The following is a 23522-nucleotide window of genomic DNA, read 5'->3' on the forward strand; positions in this document are numbered from 1 at the left end:
ATATATTGAAACGTGCTTGCACAGCTAGGCCTGCCTGCTAGTACCTTGGCCAAGACCATTAGAAGAGCATGCCCCGGACAACAGCTGGTCCAAGAGGATGAGAGACATGTGGAGCAGACCTGGAACCCACCCACAGCCTGGACTGGAGCCCAGCCAAAGCAGACTCACCCAGCCAACCCCCAGCCAACCTGTACATGCATGAGGGAAAATGCTGTTTTAAGCCACTGGGTTGGAGTGGATTCTATACAGCATTACTGGAGCAAAAGCTGATTGAGGGAACAGTCCGACAAAAGAAACATGGGAAAGGATTTCATAAACCACACAGATACAAACTCATCGGATAACACTCCCTTTCCCTCATCAATTTCCAAAGAATGTTTTCAAAAACAGCATTTGAGCAGCTGCCTTTTTTTTTTTTTCCTTCACCTCAGGCCTCAGGCACTGTCTTCCAATAAGAGAGGAAGACAGCCCTTAAAATATCAAACGTGAGCAGAAAACGACTACAGATTTAAAACTCAAATACCAGCAGAGAAATCCAAAATGGGCTTGCAAGAGCAAGAGACAGAAAAATGTGAAATATCATTAGCCTTTCTCGTAACCTTTACCACCTAGCACACATCACATTTCCACTCTTCTCATCTGAAAAGTTATTAAAAAAAATAAAAATAAAAAGATGTATGAATAATGGAATTGCAGGACGACTTAGCTTTAGGGCCCAGAATCACCTTAGGAGGAAAAGCGTAACAAAGGACCTGACGGGTTCATCATGGCGGCTCTGAGGCAGGATCCCTCCGCGGAGCTGCCACAAAACCCCTCCTCCAGGGACCCACAGGGACCCACAGAGCCCACGGCAGAAGGGCGAGGCTCGAGTCTTCAAGGTTCTGGTGCGCTGCCGCCCGTGCTGACTGGCACTGATTTTCAGAGCTAACTATTTGGTTTCTCTCTTCCTTAACTGGAACAGATTTCCATCCTCTCTCTTTGCAGATTTACCGAGGAGAGCGTACACTGTGCCATGAAAGGTCAAACGACATGGGCTTCACAGTCAGGGGAGGCGGCACTCTTTCTGAGAGCTGATGCCGCCACAGGATGAAAACTGCCCATGTCTCGGGGGGTGCTTATTCCACACCTGACTACCCTGAAGTGCGAGTGAGGTCCTGGCTCGGTTTCCTGCACAAAAATCTCTAGACACAGGAAACGCTGAGGAAGTACCTCAAAATAATACGACCCTATCACCAGAACCAGGAGAGGAGAAAAGAAAGTCTGGACTCAGGACCCCTCACTCAGGGCAGTGCTTTCTGTAACTGGAAGTATCATCTCTCAGACCATCATGACCAACCCACCCATGCTGAGAAGCACAGCACAACATCCCACCTCACGAGAAACAGTCTTTTCAAGCCCAAGAGCAGGCCAAGCCACCTAAATGGCACATGGAGAACTGAACACAATATGACCCCTCTCAGAGCTGTTAGACACAGAACTGGCCAATCCAGGCCCTTCAAGAGCTTGCTCCCATGACACAGTTAAGTGGGTGCCCCGTTTTCATGTACAGGGGATCCAAGTTAGGGTTCTGCCAAGACACGCAGCTAAACTTCATCTATCCAGCCTTGCTAATGGTAGAGGAGACTTCACTCGTCCGGGGAAGTTTTGCCTAAATAGGCCTAAAAAACAAACCCAGGATTCAGTGGTCTCTGAATCACCTACTCTCGTGGGTGAGGTCAGACACTATCAAAGCTTATATTCAGGTCTGAACCTCAAACCTGGCATGGCTGACCCTCAACAGAAGACTCAGGTTTCCTGCCAACCCAGCAAAAACTGGGAACATGAAGAAATACGTATTTTGAAGCAGCATTTTGAGGATGAAAACTGGAGGCCACTGGTGACACCTTTCACGATGAGCCTCGTCAAACAGGCAGACCATCTCTGTCTAGCCCTTGAGACACAGATCAAAATTCCAATAGGAAACTACTAGTTCAGAAATTTCTGAAATCTAGCCATGCTAACGCATGCACATTCTACAATACTGCCGTGGAACATATTTTTTTTTTTTTTTCTCATCTAACATACCACTTTTAAACTGGGTTTAACAAAGGCAGGAAGGATGCCCTTGAATATTAAGGTGAGTTTAACACGTGCTGAGTCAAAAATGGAAAAACTTCAACAAGTGGAAACAGAAGTATCAGCATCCCCTCTACATGTTAAAATACACAGAGCTTTAATATCTCATAGCTACATTTCCATTTCTTCAAAATCAAACCAGAACCCCAATCCCCCAAAAGTCACCGATCTTACCTTAAGCAAAGCACATAATAGCCATATTTGAGGGAGAAAGAAAAAAAAGTTTTACCTATTTAAACCAAGATAATAAGATTAAGGCACCTTATTACAGTCCTTACTTTCAAAATATTTTGGGTTTCATTCCACTTATTTGTCCATTCCTTGGTCAATTCTTGAACCTAAAAGGAAAAACACACATGTATGATTGCTCCATAAGAAAATTATTGTGATTTTCTTCTAGAAAGTTTCCAAACTCTTAGAGCTTATGAAAGGATGTACGATATATTTTAATTAGATAGCAATTTCAATCCCTGAAAGAACCATTACCAAGGATAAATCAAACAAGCTGATCTCATCCTACAACCTACATTAAGGCAAAGGAAAGAAAAGGAAAAAAATTTGTCAAGTTGCCTAGAGTTTTACAACACTCTTTTTTCATGGTATACTTAAATAAAAGCTGCTTCCTTGGATATTAACCAAAAATGACAAGGATGACAATGTCCCATTAAATGGGTTACTTTTTTCTAATTTATACTTTAGGTTCTAAAAAATAGTGAATTATTTTTCTAATTAGATGTGGCAATTAAATCACCTTGGATGCTGCAGTTTTCTTTAAGAGATGATCTGCTTTTTTAGCTAATTAATAGGGTTTATAAATCTCATTCCATCTTCAAAAAAAAAGGTAGCTCTTTAATTAACTTTTAGTAAAACCAAAAACCTTTTGATAAAAATCAGCTTCTTTCCGGGCGCCTGGGTGGCTCAGTTGGTTAAGCGACTGCCTTCGGCTCAGGTCATGATCCTGGAGTCCCGGGATCGAGTCCCACATCGGGCTCCCTGCTCCGCAGGGAGTCTGCTTCTCCCTCTGACCCTCCTCCCTCTCATGCTCTCTGTCTCTCATTCTCTCTCTCTCAAAAAAAAAAAAAAAAAAATCAGCTTCTTTCCAGTCTGCTATAACTCAGGGGAGAAAACATCCCCAATTGTTGAACACAGCACAGTTGGAAACTGCTTCTCAAATTTAATGAAAATATTCTGCTGGTTCCATAAAACTTTTTAAATGGTCCTAGTAAGTCATTCTACTAAGTAACTCAGTGATAGGTAGAAAAAAAAAAGAATGTGTCCTGTAAAAAGGAATATCCTGAAGCTAAAACAGAGTAATGGGGGGGGGGGCGGTAATGACATGATTGGACAGAGGACACTGTCCTTGAAAGCCTTTCTCCTCCTCTAATTTAGCACCTCTGCCACCTCCGCACTCTTATCCCACCTGAACCTACTGCTCTTCCCACTGAGAAGTTAGCTTACTTAACCAGACCAAAGTGCATGCCTGAATACACCTGCTGCATGCACACTTTCTTCCAAGAGGAACACTTCCTGCAAGCCACTGAGTATGGTAACTGGAAAGTGCATTCATGTCAGAAACCTCCCTGACAGAAAGCCTTTGTGACTGACAAGAGGTGGAGAAACCGGAGCGACAGCTTACCCAAGAAGAAAACCAAAACCCACCTATATCCAATTGTTCAGTGGTCATTCATTTTACTCCATTTACCCCAAGTAGGGCTGGACTAAGTTAAAATCATATCTCCTCATTTTTACTAGTTAGTAAAGTCAAAATCCATTATCTTCTTGGTTAAAAATAAATAAATAAGAGACACAGGACCAACCCTCTCTAGCTTTGCTTTTTGTGTGTTTTTAATGGTTTGCGAAGACTGTCTTTATGGCCTGGGGCTGCACACATGCTCTGGTCTTCCATCCCCTGAGTGATGCCAACCTCAGTCTCTAGATAGCAATTAAAGCCACATGGCTATCAGGGTTGTTTTGGAGAAGCTTTCAGAGAGCGAACAGTCTTATGCCTTCTCTCCCTATAGGAGAAGAAAAGACTGGTGTATGGAATTTACCAATTTATGATAATAATCAGTTAACAGATTCTCACTGGCAATTTATCTGAGAAACAAAGCATTCAACAGTAAATGCTTCTGCATTTCACCGACAGGTTTGCTCTCCCTGAAGAAATGACAAGCCAGTCAATCCTTTTCCAATTCAATCAAATAATTCTAGCTTTAAACAAATTGTTAAGTATGCCTTGAGTTGATTTTACTATTGAATTTAAAGCAAATAATCTTCATTTATAAAATAGACAAGCGTGGGATACCACCTCTAACAAATGATCAGGCGGTAAGATTTACGGCCAAGCAGATAGCAAACGATTGTAAAAGGTCAGCAAAAAAACTAGATTAAACTTACAAATTGTTATGAATGAGATAGGTAGTCATTTCTGTCACAGCATGTGTAATGCATTTAAATTAAAATGTTTATTGGTCTCTATTAACTTGCTAGGTATTCCTGAAAATGATTACTAAGAAATAATTTAAGACTATATCTGGACATTTCAAAGCACTCAAAATTAGAATTTGAGTACTAAAACATAAAATTTCATGAGAAAAATACGGATTAAGACTAGTGTTTTTACTAATGCTATTATCAGCAAATTCATCAACATAATTATCCAGGGAAGTGTCAACAAGTTCCTAACTAAAACCCAATTTATATTTTCAATATTGTGTATTCTTGAAGAGCGTACCAAGAGAATCCAATTTTCTTTCTCTCTCTGTTTTAACCATTCGGCACAGTGAACAAAATCCAATCCCAAAAATGTTCTCAATGCCTGTTTTTCTTTCCACAGAGGAGTATTTTTTTAAAAAACAAGAACAGTACAGGGGCACCTGGGTGGTTCAGTCGTTAAGCGTCTGCCTTCGGCTCAGGTCATGATCCCAGGGTTCTGGGATCGAGCCCCACATTGGGCTCCCTGCTCCGCGGGAAGCCTGCTTCTCCTTCTCCCACTCCCCCTGCTTGTGTTCCCTCTCTCGCTATATCTCGCTGTCAAATAAATAAAATCTTTAAAAAAAAAAACAAAAACAGTACAGAATCAGGTCAGCCATGAAACGTCGGGGCCACAACATCTCCAGAGCTGCCCTGTCGGCCAGGCACTCCCTGCCACTCGCTCTTCCTGCCTCAACTCTCTAACTTAAGGGAAACTAAGCATCTACCTGGAGTATTCAGAGATCTGCCAAGGTCCGCACTTCCCACCAGAAACAAAGTAAAAGGATGACAAAAACTAAACGGTGGTCATGCTTCAGCTGTGGTGAAGCTGTGGGGACCACCGCTGCTTCATGAATGCTGAACATAGCCTCCTCGACCCAAGGCTCCCGTCTGCTCTGAAGGACCCAGCAGCCTCGCTGCTTCAAGAATACAGCCTGTGTGTGAATTTCAACTGCAGTTAACTATCATGTACCAGACATTTAATAAGTCACAGAGAATGTGATAAGATATATAAAAAGTCGACTATTGTGTTTTTTTTAAATATTTCATTTGAGAGAGAGAGAGAGCGCAAGCACAAGCGGGGAGGAGGGGCAGAGGGAGAAGGAGACTCCCTGCTAAGCACAGAGCTGGAGAGGAGAGCGGGGCTCTGGCTGGATCCCAGGTCCCTGAGATCTCACGACCTGAGCTGAAGTCAAATGCTTAACTGACTGAGCCACCCAGGCGCCCCTATTGTGCTTCTTTAAAAATGGGGTGGGGCAGAGGGAGGATTAAGTGAAATGAAGAAGGAAAATGAGTTTTGAAGAGCAAGTACCAAAAAGCAGGCACTTAAAATAACAGCAAAAGTTAGAATTTAAAAAAATAACAAGTCAAGTTATCACTTACTCTTGCTTCATTCTGCTGAAGTTTTTCCTCCATACTTAAGGCTGTGGGAGAGTCCAAGAGGGCAATCTACAATTTAAGCCATAAAAGAGAACTGTAATTAGTAAACAGCAATTATCTACAGGAAGGATTTATCCATGATTGATAAATTATCAAATACTGCCAAATAAACTATTAGGAAGAGATAAAATGTATTGTTCCACAATCCCCCCAAAACTGTCAGTCATCACTAAGTCTTTAATTGATGGGGTACATATCTCATAATATTCAAAACCATGGCATCCTAAAACTTACATTTGCAATACAAATCAGTAAAGCGAAGGGAAAAGACAAACATGTAACATGCTGACATTCTGCCAAAATCAAACACAACCTAAATCCCTAGATCTGAAAGGATTCATCTGTTTTGAATAAGCACAATGTAAAAATTCAAAAAGAAGCGTAAGTCTTGCTCAACCACAGGCTTCTAAGATTTACACACGTTGATACATGCAAATGAAACTCATTTATTTTCACTACTCGGTTCTACTCCACGTATGGTACGGCTACACCACAATCCATTTCTTTATCCATGTTGCAAAGGTATAAAGATTGACATGAGAATGACAGGACACCAAAATCAGGTTAGAAATGGGACAAGGCAGAGAGAGACAGGAGAGGCAAAGGGAGCCAGTTGGGGCACACAGCGGCTCTGACTGTGTTCGGAACTCATAATCTGAGAGGCAGGGACCGAGTACTCCCCCCTATGATGTCATCAGAAATAAAAGAAAGGGGTCTCAGAAAAGGTACAGATGAGAGCATATAGTCAGTGATACTGTAATAGCATTGTATGGTGACAGATGGTAGCTACACTTGTGGTGAGCATGTAGAGAAGTTGAATCACTCTGTTGTACACCGGAAACTAATGTAACACTGTGTGTCAACTAGACTCAAATAAAAAGAAAGAGAGAGGGTCTTCCTCCCTCCCCATCCCACAGGCAACCAGTCTTACCCAATAAGTTGTGTAAACCTGCAGTTTTTCTGGTCGTATGCAAGCATATTTTTGTTGTTTTTTAAACAAATAGCATGAATACTATTCTGAATAGTGCCATTTTCACTCAACAATATATCTTGGAGAAAATCCAGTACAAATAAATCCACTTCGCTCTTTTTGAACAATTCCAACGCACTGTACAGTGTCCCACTATATGGATATTCCATAATTTATGTTAGTACTTTCCTCTTAATGGAAATGCAGGTTTTTTCTAATCTTCTGTTTTACCAGCAATGCTATAAATGACTATCCTGTACCAGCTGCCTACCATGTACGTAGCTGTATGGAAAGTTCCTCGAAGGGAATTTGTGAGTCATTTATATGTATGATTTTTTTTTTAATTGCCAAGTTGTCCTCCTCAGAGACTGTAGCATTTTTTCATTATTATTTACTTTTCAATTTCTATTCAAATGAATGCAACAGCCACAAGGTGATCCTCTTAGGCTTAGTTCTACATTCAGGCTAACAAGACTACCAGGGGCCACACTCAGCCTCGGTCTACTCAGCAGAGAGCAGAGCTAACGGCAGGACGGCAAGGTCCTCGTGAAGTCTCTGCAACAGTCCTCACAGCTGTCAGGAGCTACTGTCTTTGGCCCTCTTGAAGGGTTGAGATTCAAACTCGCATGTGGGGGGCTCACCCTGGCTTAGAAGCCCCACACCCCACAGGAGGCAACATCTCCTGTACAGGCATAACCTCCAAGGTCCACAAGAGACACACCCAGTTACCAGAGTCACTGCACTCAGGGAAACCCAAAGCTATGGCTTCCCGCACACATCTATAGTTATATATAGTTCATCCTAATCCAGATGCAATTCTTCTATTGACAAATAGCTGCCAGTGAAGAAATGTAAGTGCCAAGTGTTATTATGACTGCACTGTGTATATATGGTTGACAATTTTCAAAACAATTAGCAACCCCTTTATAACATGGCTAATTTTACAGACTCCACTCTTGGGATCTTTCATCTCTACTCAAAGCTGAAACATTCCTACCACATCGACTACTCAGCAGATAATCAGATTGAACACAAGCATGCAGGCTATCATGACCACCACACCTTTTGGAAACCCTACCTGAGTCCTTTTAAAAGAAATATTTGGTAAAACTAAACCATTTTCAATTAAACTACTCTTTGCACGGTGTCCATTTAGAAGAAAAATGTTCAGGATTAAATAATATTCATATGAAGTTCATGTGTTAAACCAATTCTACTACATCAAAACTGCAGTGGTTTCAACTCCCCTAACCACATGGACAAGCACCTGCTGCCTCCCGCCCTTGCCAACGTACGCTGCAATCAAGCACTGTCATCTGTGCCCATCTGATAGGTTTTCTAAGAATTTTGAGGTGTAATTTACATGCAGCAAAATACACAGCTTAATGACTATTTGTCGATGTGCCCATTTTCATATGTATATATTCATTTCACTAGTCTTAGTATTTGCATTTATTGTATTTTAAGGGACACTGAGCATATTTTCATAGATTAGGAACCATCTGAAACTTTTTTCTGTGAACTGTGCTCATATTCTTTGTTCACTTTTCTATCAGCTTGTGATCTTTCATCTTTTTTTAATATTTTATTTGAGAGAGAGAGAGAATAAGCAAGCACAAACGGGAGGGGGAAGAGCAGAGGGAGAAGCAGGCTCCCTGCTGAGCAGGGAGCCTGACATGGGCTTGATCCCAGGACCCCAGGATCGTGACCTGCGTCAAAGGCAGACTCTTAACTGACTGAGCCACCCAGATGCCCCTATCTTATCTTTTTAATAGAAGCTCTTTTCATAATAAAGAAAGTGCACAAGTTGGCAATCTTCTTTTCCTGGTTTGTACTGATTACAGCAAATTTTTATGGTGTCATGTAAATATGCTATGTTCTTCCTTACCTTGGTCTATGTGAGCTCTCATGAAATGAGAAAGAGGAGTTATGGTTCCCTGTGGCAAATGTGTTTGGCTCTGTCTCCTGCTATTTCCTATAGTGTCTTTGGTTGTTTTTTGTTTTTTTTCCCTTTATAAAAGCTGACATCATGTTTGATTTTAATTATGAATTTCACTCTTTGCTGTAATAAAGTGCTTTTTCTAGGAATACATAATATACATAAAATGTAAAAACAACATAATGCTGTTTTCGTACCTCCTTCTTTCCCCTTTGAATTACCGAGTGGGCCTGTGCTCAGTCTTACAAACATCATGTAACAGTTTTACTCTGTGACCCTCTCAGAGATGTGTCTATCTTAAAAGTTTGCACGTGATGACATTTCTATTATCTAGCTATCATTTAAAGTTTCTCTGTGACTCCAGCTACACAAATGAGAAATTCATTCTACTTCCATCTTCTCTTCTTGTCTTGCTTTGCCTCCTGACTTTTCTGGCTTATTTCATTTCTATATTGTTTAATTTTCTCATCTCCGGATACATTCAAGAGAAAAGGAGTTCACTGACATTCTCTCTGCCAGATTCAAAGCAGAAGTCTGAAAATATGCTTTAAATATAACAAAAGAGGACACTTGAAAAGACAAGCGATCAAAATGCTTGACTTCGTTAACCATCTGAGAAGTGCACACTAAAGTCCTCTGTAACACAACTCTGTAGCCATTGGATGGTTACAATGAGCAATGGGCAATCCCATTTGTGTGGCTGGAGACCTGCAGCAACTAGAGCTGGCACTTTCATACACTGATGGTGGAATCTCACCTGGTAGAGGCTCTTTAAAAAATTGTCTGGCAGCATTTGCTAAAACTTAACACATGTACACCTTCTGACCCACCAACTCCACTCTTAGGTGTAAACCTAGCAGAAATGCATCCATACATTCACTAAAAGACATGGAGAAGAGAGTCAATAGCAGCACTAATAGCCCCAGAAAGGAAACTCCCCAAATGCCCATCAAAATTAGAATGCATAAATGAGCTGGGACATACGTGTATGATGGCATTCAATACAGCAGTGAGAATGAACAGATCTATAACTACATGCAACAACGTGGATCAACCTCACAAACACAACATTGAATGAAAGAAATGAGATCAAAAGAGTATATACTGCATGACTCCATTTATATAAAGAAAAACTGGCAACAGTAAAACTTAATCTATGCCCTCAGAAGTCAGGGTAATGGTTACTCTTGAAGGAAATGGCAGGTAGTACCTGGAAAGGGGACATCAAGGGGGTTTTCCAGGGGGTTGGTAAATTTCTGTTCCTTCATGTGTGTGCAGGTTAGATGGATGGATTCAGCTTGCGAAAATTCACTGATTTGGATTCTTACAATATGTAATTTTCCTGTACATATGCAATTCTTCAATAAAGAGTTCAAACATATGTATGTATATACAAACTACTACATATATATCTGTATATCTCTATGTAGTAAGCAAATACATGTTTGATTCTTGTGCTTTATTTGCGTTGTGCTTTTGAAACTCTGATGCACATGACATTTTGCAATGGCAAATACATAAACTTATTAAAAGGAGGAGTTGATTTTTATTTAGCTGTCCTTAAGCAAATAATAGAACTTTGATTTGAATAACATTCTCAATGAACCATGGCAGCATTTGGAATATTGTAGGAATAGAGCAACGTCATCAGAAAAAATTATACAGAGATTTTTAATGGGCACTTAAGAACACCTGCTTATTTTATTGAGCATCACAAATTTAATTAATTTAGGATAAACCTGTATTGTCTCACAATAATTTATAGTTTCATAGTATAATAAATTATTTTAAATTGGGACTTCTGTTTTTATTATAATGTATTAGGTTTAACAAAGAATTTTATCTTCAATGCACTCTAAAATAGACTTAACTATCTTTTCCATCCTCACCCTCAAAACCACAGCAACAAAAATACTCCTTTAATAATTTGGTCATGAAAGAAGATAAAAGGCAACTGGCACACACAATACCTCTGAAGACACTCCTCAGATAATGTAAAAGTTTTAATAAATTAAAGTTTTCTGTCCATATAATAAAGCTCCCTTCAAGGATTTCCTCAGTTTAATTTAAAAAAGGCTGGTCTTTTTTTTCCTTCATTTCCATAACTTAGTAAACCATTAAGTACAACAAGTTCCATCAAGAATTTTCCAAATACTTTCCTTCATATATAATAGTTTGGGTGATCCTATCAAATCACCCTTAAATGTTCACCTCAGATAAGTAACGTTTTAATAACACTGAAAAAAAGATCCCAATAACATGGTGTATGAATTAAAATGACTATCATGATTCATGTCATAAGTTAGAGTCTGACATCACATAGAGCTGGATCATTCATTCTGGCAACTTCCTTTCACACACAGGAAAGGTCCACATCAAAACATAAAATATACATGGAGATATTTCTAAGTGCAATGAACAATTCCTATTCCACTGTCGTCTGCCATTGTATGGGAAAGAACTGTCAGGTGTATTCCAGGACACAGGAAACTCAGTGAGGTTTTCATCCTGCTGATAGTTTCAGGGGCCAAACCACTTACAGTATGTCAAAGGCTTCAAGGGCCATATATTCCTAGATGAAAAGCTGTTCTAGAGAGAGCACTCTGCTTTTAAAGAAGAGCATTTTTTTTTAATGATACACTTAAGACATCCATTTATGGGTTAAGAAAATGGGAAGAAACGGATCTTTGTTTATTTCTAACTTGAATCTAAGTTGAATATTTTAAAAAGCTATCCCTGATTTTCTTTCAAGGTGGCCTTTCTTCACAACAGGATCTAAAACCTATAGAACCTAATTCATGCTACTCATCTCAAAATGTAACTCTTTGTGTACACTATGAAGATTAAGGTCACTGTGAAAAAAACAAAAGGACAAAGCCCCTTCACTAGAAACCCAAAAAAACCTGAAGTGAGGCCATTTTGACAATCAAGGCCTCAGGGACACCATGTCAGCCAGCCACAGGCTTGTCACACATGTCACTGTATCACATAACCACCTCTGTAATGGGCAATACAAAATAGATTCGGAAAGGTCTTCAAACAAGTCTTTCATTCTGTTAAAATACATTTTCAAGTCATAAAATGCATGGGTAGAATTTTAAATATTACTCCAAGCACCTCAATTTCCTTCCACTAATGGAGATTATGGTGCTAATCCTACTGCATGCTAAGTTTCCATCCATAATTGATAACTATTAGATAGTTAATCATTTCAGGTTTAGTGGATAAAATCTTCCACACAGAGCACATAATGAATGCAAAGGCCAATGGGAGGGTAATGTAAAGGAGAGACTGGCTAACTCATTCAAAGCTTTACTTAGCACTTATTTACTCAAATCAATACAACAAGTGAGATAATTGTCTCATTAAGATCTAGAAATAGATGTCATTACTCAAAGAAAATTATCCATAAATCTCAGAAAAACCCAACCTGATTCCCTTGAGCGAGCAGTGTTTTCAGTCTGGCTATTTCAGCACGCAGCTCACGGATGAGTTTGACGTTGGCGTCCTCATTAATAGTAGGCTTGTTGATGATGTTTTTGGCTCTATTTGCATAGCGAAGAGTACTTAGGGTTTCTCCGTAATTGACATCAGCAGGTGAAATGGCTGTGAAGAATGAATTCAAAAAATAATTTATCCAGCACTCCGTGTTTCATTTAACACAAAGTTGGTTCGTAATTTAAAAGTCAGATTAACCCCAGGTCATTGGATAGACTAAATATTCATTGCCACAGTAATGAATATTAAAAATTATCTAAGATTTATAGGAAAGGTGCTCACTATACCAAATTAAATGTCATTTTGCTCCTCTTAAGTCTAGAATCAGCTAGCTATCTAACCAACTCTAAAATGAGATATGAGATACTCCACCGTACTTTAAGGAGTTTCTCTGTTGAAGACACACAAAGAAGATGATTTCAAGATTATCTGTATACTTCTCAATATTACATAGAAATTAAAATACTTTTAAAAGTTTTGGCAAAGCCTACCACCTGTAAAAATCTAAAGCATGATCATTTTTCAAAACAGTAAGTCAGTGAATTCTTTTCCTCCTAACGCTTTGGTTAATTGCCCTGCCCCCACCACAGCCTGTAGGGCTCAGGTAACTAGACAGTTGCATCTGGGGTACACACCCCAGGATAGATCCCTTTTCTCCAGCGTTAATGCAAGGCCTGCGGAGTGGGGAATATGCAAACAAGGGAAGGGAAGGGGAGAAAAGGCAAGAGAAAGTGGGTTTAAAAGTTTCTGAGATCCCCCATGCGACTGTCTCCCCTTTGCACATTTTTCTTCTCTGCTACACTTCTTCCTGTTAGTGATAATGCAGCAGCACAGTATAGAACTGCTATCATTTATGTGCATTGTTGTTTTTCCTCTCAATTCTCATTTTAAATTCCACATGTACTGCTTTAGAATAGAAAAACAGAAGTTGGGTTATTTTCACTTTATGTTCCTATAATGATTTTCTCCTGTGAGCTCGTGGATTGAAAAGTTTCTATCCTGTACTTTGAGCAAAGAAAGGGTAAGAGTCATTCCGCACATAGTATCCTAGCTTGCACAACACATGGTAAGTTTATCTAACTAGGAAATGGGAAAGAGAGTTAATAATAGGATAGTGTAGATGAGATCAGTCATTTTCTTCAAGATAGAAAAATTATTATTTTTAAGATTAAAAAAAAAGGTACTATTTCCTAATGAGACACTTGAAACTTACACATCTACAGTTAGTTCACATAAAACACTATATACTGAGGAGAAGAACTTGGAATTCTTACTGGCGATCATGATGGTTTTAGAGTTCCCACCAAGGCTATCTTTCAACAACCAAGTCAAAACAGAATCCCTGTAAGGCACAAAAACTTGCTTCTTCTTCACAAGAGGGTTTGCTGCATCCTGAGATAAGTCGGCTGCACGGGAGAAAAAGAAAAAAGAAAGAAAACAACAATTAGTGAGGTTTTTTGCTCTAATTTCGCTTCAGAAAACCTTGAGGCTATAATCTCGGTCTGTAACACAAACACTAGACATAACTGCTTCGTGCTAATACAGTACCGCGAAGAGTAAGAGGCAGCAGGGGACAAGCAGAAACCCACCTAAGGCAGAAATGACACTTCCCAGAGTCACGAGGGATTTGTTAATATTCCCCCCTTCCTTCAGTCTAACCCCAGTGGCACCAGTAGCATCTGCGCGCTCACTTCCAGCAAGATCGACTAGGTGGATCTTACTCACGGTTTCACACGGCATTTCAGAATCAAATTTCGCCTGTAGCAAAACATAAAAGCAAAACTGAAGAGGTGTAAAGAGCCCTGATGCTGTCTGCGATACAAATCCTAATTATTTTCCACGCCTCACTGTGATTTCTCAGGGTAGGGTTGTTTTCCGTTTGTTGTTGTTGTTGTTTTAATCTCGCTGTTTCATAGGCCTTCTCACTGATTATAGAAACTTCCAAATGAAACTGAATACAACAGAAGTTGACCACACGTCATTCTTAAACTTTCTGAAGAACTGTTCCATTACTCCAATCACTCGGTCGTTCTCAACAAAGGCTTACTGAGTCTCACTGTGGCGGAACAGGACACAAGTCGTTGAGGGCACTCACAAAGAAAAAAGAAGTAAACAAATAACTAGTTTTGTTCTCATCTGGAATCTTCAGCATTCCAAGCACAAGGGCTCTCCAAAATAGGATAAATGTAGACAGTTATGTAAGAGATAATTTGACCGTTATTCAATGTTAAAACTTGTTTCACAAATTATAAAAAAACTGAAAACCTTAAATAATGTATTCCTTGATTCTGAATTCTACCAAAATTTTACCTTCCCAAAGACTTTTAACCTATATTTAATAGTCTGAACTGAAATGCCAAAAAGAAATTACCATACTTTGACAGAAATGTAAGCCTCTTACAAACTAGGGATGGCCACATCCTAATCTACATTAACCAGAAAGGAGAAAATCCAATAAACTACAGTAAATCAAAAAGCAAAGATCTGGGATGCCTGGGTGGCTCAGTCGGTTAAGCGTCTGCCTTCAGCACAGGTCATGATCCCAGGATCCTGGGATCGAGCCCCACATCAAGCTCCCTGCTCAGTAGGGATCTGCTTCTCCCTTTCCTGCCCCCTGCTTGTACTCTCTCTCTCTCTCTCTGTCAAATAAATAAAATATTAAAAAATAAGAAAACCAAAGATCTAACTAAAGGTAAAGATGTGGAGCATTTATTGGGAGTTGTTCTGATTGACCTTTGAGAATTTTTTTTTAATTTTCTTTGCTCTGTGATCCCCTTCCTTAATTAAACACTATCTTTTTGTATCTGATATGTTCAATGGTTAATACAGGTCAGGACATCCCCAAACTCCTAACACATGTTGAAGCCCTGAGAGGACCTTCTGTGTATGTTTGCATTCATCTGTTCTACTGGCCTAGGTCTTAAAATATTTACCCTCAATAATTTCAGGACATATTCAAAATGCTCTCCACCTCCTGATCAGAATGAGTTCTTACATCAGTACTTAAAAATGTCGGTTGCCCTTTAATATCATTCTCATAATCCTAATCAACACTGTGGGGTGAGTGCCATGGAGCGATAATGTACCACAATGAGTTACTCACCTTGGCCCCTAGCTGGTCTGACTTGGCAATCCATTATCTCCCACAGAGCTCGCAACAATGAAAACTTTTGCTTAATTATCCACAAAGCAAGCTTTTTTTTTATGTCTAAAGCAGGGCGGAAGCCTGCTAAGTATTTCTTAAGGGTACACATCTGGACATTTCAAACGACTGTGACTGTAACCACCGAGAGACTCTGCACACAGCACATGTTCGACTCCAATTAACAAGGAAATGACAGGCAGTCACCTTTGCCTGCCGCTGCTCCCGGTTCAACAATGATCAGTCCTCAGCTGGTGCTAATCACCTAGTAAAGACCTCAGGGATGGAGCCAGCCGGCCCTGCAGCTGCCCTCACCTGAGTGAACTTGATGGTGAAGATGGCATGAGACCTGCTACTGACGTCGTTCATCCCAGTCGCTGCCGTGGTTCGATTGATATTTCCCGCATCCATCAGTTCTTCGACATCACTGTAATTCTGTACTAAATGTTTGGATAAATCTGGGGAAAAAAAGTGTTGGGGGGGAGCTGAGGAAATCTCCCTAATCTACAGTAAACAGAGTAAGAAATTTACCTCTGAAATAACACACGACTGTACAGTACAGACTTGTTTAAAGATCTTACTTGTTCCTGCAGTGTGGTAGTTTACAACACGGACTCAAGGGCTGGGGCTGTCTAGGGTCAAATCCCAGTCTGCCGCTGACTAGTGGACTTACATGGTTATGTGCGAGTCACTTAACTTCACTGAGCCTTAGTCACCTCTGATAATACGTACTTATCACATAGGGGATTTATGATGTGTTAGCTAATATCATCAACCACGTGAGCATTAGTCATAGCAAGGGAAATGTAAACACTACCTTCAGGCAAAACCAGAGAGCATTTTTTAAGCCTTTAAAAACACTTTTTTATTCATTTTGGGAGAACATTCATATGGTTCTAAAATCGAAGTCAACAAAAGGTATACTGTGTAAAGGGTCTCCCTGACCCCTATCCTAAAGTCCACTCCCCACTTCTCTTCTGTCAGGCAACCCGATGTTATTAGTTTCTCCATCCACTTCTAGAAATAACCCATACATATACATAAAACCATCTTCTTTCCCCTTTCAAACATGGCAGTGTACCATAAACATTGTTTTGCATCCTGCTTTTTTCTATGTAATAACTGAAGAATATTCTGTATCAGTTAAGGTGATTCCTCACTCATTTTTATGGCTGCAGAGCATTCAACTGTATGCATGTACCATAATCAATTTCACCAGTCTCCTGTTGAGACCATAGATGGTGGTTGTTTACATTTTGTTTCCAATTACAAGTAACGCTACTACAAATAATCTTGTACACAGGTCTTTTCAAATATGTGTGAATATTTCTGCAGAATAAATTCTGAAGAGGCCAAAGTGCTAGATCCAAGCACATTTGAAATTTTGATGGATATTGCAAAATTGTCCTCCATAGAAGGCAATTTACACCCAGCAGTAGCAGTGTATAAGACTGCCTATCTCCCAACACTGTCCTACCAGGCTTACTTACATCTACCAGGGATAGGTAATAAATGTTATCTTGAAGATTTTTTTATTCTGCTTTTCTCTGAGTATGAGTGAGGCTGAGCATTCTTTCCTCCATTTAAAAACCACCAGCATTGGGCGCCTGGGTGGCTCAGTTGGTTAAGTGACTGCCTTCGGCTCAGGTCATTATCCCAGAGTCCTGGGATTGAGTCCCACATCAGGCTCCCAGCTCAGCGGGGAGCCTGCTTCTCCCTCTGACCCGCTCCCCTCTCATGCTGTTTCTCTCTCTCTCTCAAATAAATAAATAAAATCTTTAAAATTTTTTTTTAAAAAACCATTAGCATTTCCATTTCTGTGAACAGTCTATTCACATCCTGTGTTCGTTTTTCTACTTGGTTGTTGGATCTGTCATCACTGAGTTACAGGATCTCTTTATATATTAGGGAAATGAGTCCTCTGTCTGAAACTTTGATTGAAAAGATTTTCCCCAGTTTGTAAGTTCTCTTTTTACTTTGCTGATGGTGTTTCTGTCAAGTTTTATTTTTTTACCATTTCAAATTTAAAACTTTTATTTCATGGTTCCTGAGTTTTAAGTGAAATTTCTAAAAGACTTCCCTTCTCCAGATTTCTGGAAAAAAGGTTAACCCATAGTTTCTTTTTTTTTTTTTTAAAGATTTTATTTATTTATTTGACAGAGAGAGAGATAGCAGAGCAGGAACACAAGCAGGGGGAGTGGGAGAGGGAGAAGCAGGCTTCCTGCCTAACAGAGAGCCCGATGCGGGACTCGATCCCAGGACCCTGGGATCATGACCTGAGCCGAAGGCAGATGCTTAACGACTGAGCCACCCAGGCACCCCAACCCATAGTTTCTTATAGTCATTTTATTATGTCACTTTTGACATTAAAATCTTTCTCCATTTGCCATTTATCCTGGTGTAAAAATGGAGCTATAGTACCAATTTACTCTTTTTTTTTTTCCCTCCCAAGCAGCTTAACAAACAATATTCCTCCAATGTTTCACGATCAGATTTACTAGAAACTAAATCCCTCTAAGTATGTACATCAGATTCCAGATGTTTTGCCGTTTGATTATTCTGTCTTTTCATAAACCAGCTTTATAATACGTCTTAGCATCTGATAAAAGACAATTAAAGGGAAGTATGAAGGCACAGTTAGCCTAAAAGCTATTAACAATAATAGCTATTCCACGCTCCACAAAACAAATACATAGTTATACACCTTACTTTGGGCATAAAAGGCAAAATTTCAATTGGAAATTTAATAAAATGCACATGGAGTCCTGTGGGTACACTTGGTATCACTAAGTGAAAAAGACAACCAAAACAGGAACACCTTTTTAAGCCCAGGACCAGTTCTCAGCCTTGCCTCCAATGAGACACAGACGAAGGACAAGACCACAGGAACGCGCCTTTCTGGGCGTGATTCCTACGGTCGGCCACAACTCAGCCGCCTCCGCGAGTCAGCCGACAGGAGCTGCAGTATCCAGGCAGCCTCAAACCCAGCCTGTGTGTGAATACTGAGCAAGGGCCAGCCCTTGACCAGCAATACCTGAGGCACAGCTAGTGTCTTCACAACACAGATGCTGAGGACCGCAGCGCAGGAAACTCTGCCAGTGCTCTTCTCACAAGGTGAGAAGTCTTAGAATCTCCCGATGCTCATAGGCTACCCTTAAGGTCAGTAAAAACAGACCGCTAAGATGCAGCGCCATGTGAAGAGACAGCCTGCAGGGTTGCTTATGCTGCCCGTGAACCCTGGACAACAAATTTGCAGAGACTTCTTCTTCTGAGAGCCAGAGGAAATCTACTGGCGAGCGCACAGAATCAGCGCATGCCCGGTGAAGTACAAATTCACACTAGTGACAGCTGCAGTGCCAGCACGTCGTTTTTACTAGACTAAAATGCCAAAGACAAGGACATTTTTCACATCTCACCATTATCTTACGTTTTTCCCCTGAAACTACTGTTTTTACACAAACTCCCAAGAAGAGAGCTGTGAAATATTCGCTCTTACCCTCAACATACGGTCCTTCTTTTGGATGCTCTCGGACTCTTAGATTGAAGGTTTTGGATGACTTCCGCCTAAGCAGATCTCTCACACGTTCATTATAAATTTCCAAGTAGCTAAAAATTTAAATAGGACTGAACTCAGTAAAATTATTTCCCCATTAATATAAGAACAAAACAGTAACAGTAGCAACATACAGTTACGGGTGGTAGCCATGTATCAGGTACTATGCTTAGCACGGTAAGTGGATTTCTTCATTTAATCCCTAAGATAGCCCAGAGGCAGGTACCACTATTATCCCCATTTTACAGTTGAGGCAATAGAGGTACAGAGTTTTTTAAACAACTTGTCCAAGGCCACATAGCCACTGAGAGGTCAGGCAGCCATGAGGACCTCTGATTGCCATGTTTGTCCTCAAAACCAATGAGAAGACTGGCTCCCCGCCAAGGTTTAATTTCAGGGAGGGAAAACAACACTTCAACCATCCAGATTTACTTAAAGATTAGATGTACAGTGATCCTACCAACACAAGGAATAAAACAAACCTTATTCAAATAAAAGGCGGCAAGTGAACGGGGTATACACTTAAAAGTCAAAAGCTCACTCTATTCGAGATAAACATCCTATGTCAGAGTTTCTGACCTAGCAGGATTATTCCCACTAGCCACCCCAAATCCTAATCCAAACTGCACCCAGGAAAGTCACTAAAAACAGACATATTTTAAGCTTTGCCTCTAGCTATGATAGTACAGGAGGAGAAAAGGCAGACTCTCCCTTCAGGAATCCAAAGGCTTTATCCTTTATCTACTCCTTGTGCCCAGAGAGAAGCTCCAACCAAGCTCACACACTCAGTTACTCAGACCATGGGCCCTACCTGACTTCAGTTCGAAAAGACGCTTCGTCCCATCTGGTGGTTTCATTTATTTGACTGAAGAGCCCTTCACAGATCCGAGGTATTAAGCCAGAATCGCCCTGCAGTGGGAAGGAATGCCACAGCTGTCACTGGAAATAAAGGCAACCGATGGCTGAATCTGCAATTTGCCAGAGTGGATTTAGACCCAAGGGGCCTTCATGTCAACTCCAGGCCTACCACCGCAGGGCCCCAGATATAGCATTTACCCCCTTGGGACTGCTTCCTAGCCTCTGAAATCAGAGGATGGAGCCTTCTAACTTCTACATGCTAGGTCTAGAGTAATATACAGTTATCAGCTCTTAATCAGTTAAATCCTGACTTGAAAACAAAGAAGATCTATTCCTTAAACTTTCAAACAAGATGGTCTACAGCTGTAGAATAAATGTGGAAAATTTGATCGCGTCAAATGACCAAAGAAGGTGAAACAGACACTGAGCAGAAAAGAAAAACACCAATGAGACCTTGGTAAGCACTCAAAGTAGCTGATAACTGTCTTAACCCTTAGGTGACAGGACCACATTGAAACATGTATTATATCCCTCCTTTGATGCACTCATCCCAACTCTGGCCTTCCAAGACAGATTTTAATACGTCATATTACTTATGCGACATGGGCATCTTCAGGAGTATTCGTGGTTCAGCCGGCATTAACAAGCTGATGAGCCTCAGAACGATATTAAAGATGAGGCCAAATGTTCTTGTTAGGAAACCAAAACTTCAGAGCTTCAGTGTTTCCTTCCAAAGACCATCCCTACCTTCACCCTACATGCCCTCCCCCCAAAAAAATATCATCACAGCATTAAGAGAACTTTTTTCCCCTTACAACATTAAGTTGGTACCAATTCTTATCAAGGAAAATTGGGCTTTTTGCCATATTTTTTGTGTGTGTGCCTTTAAAAAATAAAATAAAAAGGAAGACCCAAACAGGGTTCAACTAAATATAAGGTCAGAGAAAAACAGGTGTAATTTAGGAATGCTTTATGAATGTTTAACTTAACGTAAAAGAGCTACTGGCGGATCAACATGCAAATTTCATTTTTAGAGAAGACTTTTTTTTTTTGCAAGGGCACAGTGGGAAACTAGGAAGGGAGAAGTTATGATAAAAGGAAATGTGAAACTCCTGAGACTAACTGCTTATTCTCCTATGTAGTCTTCCACACTGTTCAGCACTGAGGACTCACAGCACAGCATTTATCTACTTCCGTAAAGGAAAAGCCTGAATTTAAGAAGCCAGGTCAAATGCTTTCATCAGGAAAGACCCACCCTCCTTTAATGCACCACTACTACTTTGGGGCGCCTAGGTGCCTCAGTTAGTTAAGCGGCTGCCTTGGGCGCAGGTCATGATCCTGTGGTCCTGGGATCGAGCCCCGAGTCCGGCTTCCCTGCTCAGCGAGGAATCTGCTTCTCCCTCTCCCTCTGCCCCTCACCCTTGCTCGTTCTCTCTCTCAAATAAATAAAAATAAAATCTTTTTTAAAAAACACACTACTACTACTTCTGTGAACCACCAAACCTTTGGCATTAAAGACCCCACTGTGCGTGCCAGCAGGAAGCCCTGTGATCACCGGCTAGTACCTCCACAGCTAGAACAGGCCACAGGTCTGATAGGAAATGAAGAGTTTTCACTATGACATAAGTAAAACACACCAGCACTATCTAGATCTGGAGAAAACACAGAACGAGACAAAGTTCCTGTAATAATGTCTAGTTTTTACTCCTCCATATTTTGGGGCAAGTATAACTTTAATGTCTGTTAGTTTATACAGCATAACTACTAAACTCTACATAGTCCGTAACTATATAGACTCTATGTAAACAGCATAATTCTCTTTTTATGTATATGATGGAGTTATGTAGTACCTTTCCACCAGATTTTTTTTTTTTTACATTTCTCTTGAGGAAAATATGTTTTGAATAATTTTTAAAAAAGAACAGAGTTCAGTAATTTTATTCAAACTGTTGTGTTGGCAGAAAAGAAGAATAAATTACTTATGGGCCCAGCACACTTTTTTGATAAGATTATAAAGCCTTTAAAAACAGAAAATGAACTGAGACTTGCATCCAATTATTCATGCTTATAAACTTAAAACTATTTCTAATTTAAAATCAAAGGAAACTTAGTCCAACTTATTACTGAGTTTTATCTTATTGCTAAAGAATGATCAGAACATGAAAAGCAAGTTAGTACAGACCAAGTAGATAAAAGAGATAATTCTATCAGTCCAAAGAGAGATAATGGGAAATTTTCTTCCCACAGTGTAAAACAACGTACAGAATTTCCCATCATAGTGTATGACTTTCCCGATCCAGTTTGCCCATATGCAAAGACACAAGCATTATAACCTTCAAATGCAGACTTCACGACATCTGTGCCAAGGGTTTTGAAAACCTGAAAGCAGGGAAAAAAAAAAAAAAAAACACAAAAGATACAATTACCATGGATTTTAATAAAAAGCTCCTTCAATGTTGACAATATTCTTGAATGCTACTTTCGTCTTGTAAGGATTACACCACATAAATAAATCATCGCAGAACTATTAACAGAATATGTATGTACCCCCGTTTTTAATCAAAAGGAAACTTTTTAAGGAAGCAAAAAGCAACCCCATCCTTTTTCCTACTTAACAAAAAACTGAAATATAAAAATGTAAACATGGCCAAGTGACAATCATATCTAAGAAGCAAAGATGATTTTAAAGCATGATGATTTACCATTTCAGAATTAAACTTATAGTTATTCATTCTATCAGAGCTTCCAGAAACTAAATATTCAAAACCTAAAAATCACAGCAGCCAGAAGTTATTGCTCAAACCATGCCAAATCAATGCTGTCATTTTAAGGGTCCAGCTCTTCATCAAAATAAGTCTCAGAAGGTTCTCTGAGAGCTGAGTGATGGGTGGGTGTGAATGAGGCTGAGATGGTCAGGCTCCCCTGCGTTAGAGTCCAGATGCTTTTTCCTATTTGAATATTTTCCCAGGATGGAGAGGGCAGGGAGATGAGCTGTGCGGGGCCTGGGGTGGCACCTACAATGGCCTGAGTCCATGTCTGTCACACCACATAATTGCAGTGGGACACTTTGGGGAATGAAAGAGGATGAAGGACAAATCCTTCACCCAGACAGCTGATGTAGATGAGGCCAGTAGAGATGTGTGGCCGTCCTAGGTACACACAGTTGGGAAGGGGACCAACCAGAGCTTTCCAAACCCCACAAGCCTTCATGTTGCCTCCTGCCTTCTTGGACCAACAGGCACACTAAGGCCACATAAAACACCTCCCTCCTTCAAAAAACGAGGCGCGTCAGCAGCTGAAGGGATGTCACGAGGCAGCGTTATCAGGTTCTTGTCAGAGCCAGGAGGAGGTGAGGCACTGCATTGTGGGGTCACCACAGTCCAAGGTGGGAGCTTCGTCAACCCCTCAGGAGTGTTCAGTCTCTATGAGTGATGCTGGGTTAGCTAAACTTGAGACCCAGCATCTCCCCTGCGGGGATCTAAGCCCTCCAGCCACCCCCTAGAGAGGGCCGATAAACACCAGCCCTCTCAATCTC

The 23522-nt window shown here is 40.4% G+C and overlaps 1 protein-coding gene across 1 annotated transcript in view; it reads right to left on the reverse strand.

The window, feature by feature from the left end:
- Window positions 1-23522, reverse strand: part of KIF16B (kinesin family member 16B) — a 181663-nt gene that overhangs the window by 114934 nt on the left and 43207 nt on the right. Inside the window, 9 exon segments of the mRNA XM_081833249.1 lie at window positions 2394-2453; window positions 5971-6036; window positions 12367-12542; window positions 13709-13840; window positions 14024-14192; window positions 15892-16034; window positions 19073-19182; window positions 19941-20038; window positions 22250-22366. Of these exon segments, the coding sequence (XP_081689375.1) occupies window positions 2394-2453; window positions 5971-6036; window positions 12367-12542; window positions 13709-13840; window positions 14024-14192; window positions 15892-16034; window positions 19073-19182; window positions 19941-20038; window positions 22250-22366 (1071 nt within the window).

Source organism: Leptonychotes weddellii, chromosome 10 (genome assembly GCF_054177405.1).
Source record: "Leptonychotes weddellii isolate Sample4059 chromosome 10, ASM5417740v2, whole genome shotgun sequence".
In the NCBI taxonomy this organism is placed as follows: Eukaryota; Metazoa; Chordata; class Mammalia; order Carnivora; family Phocidae; genus Leptonychotes; species Leptonychotes weddellii.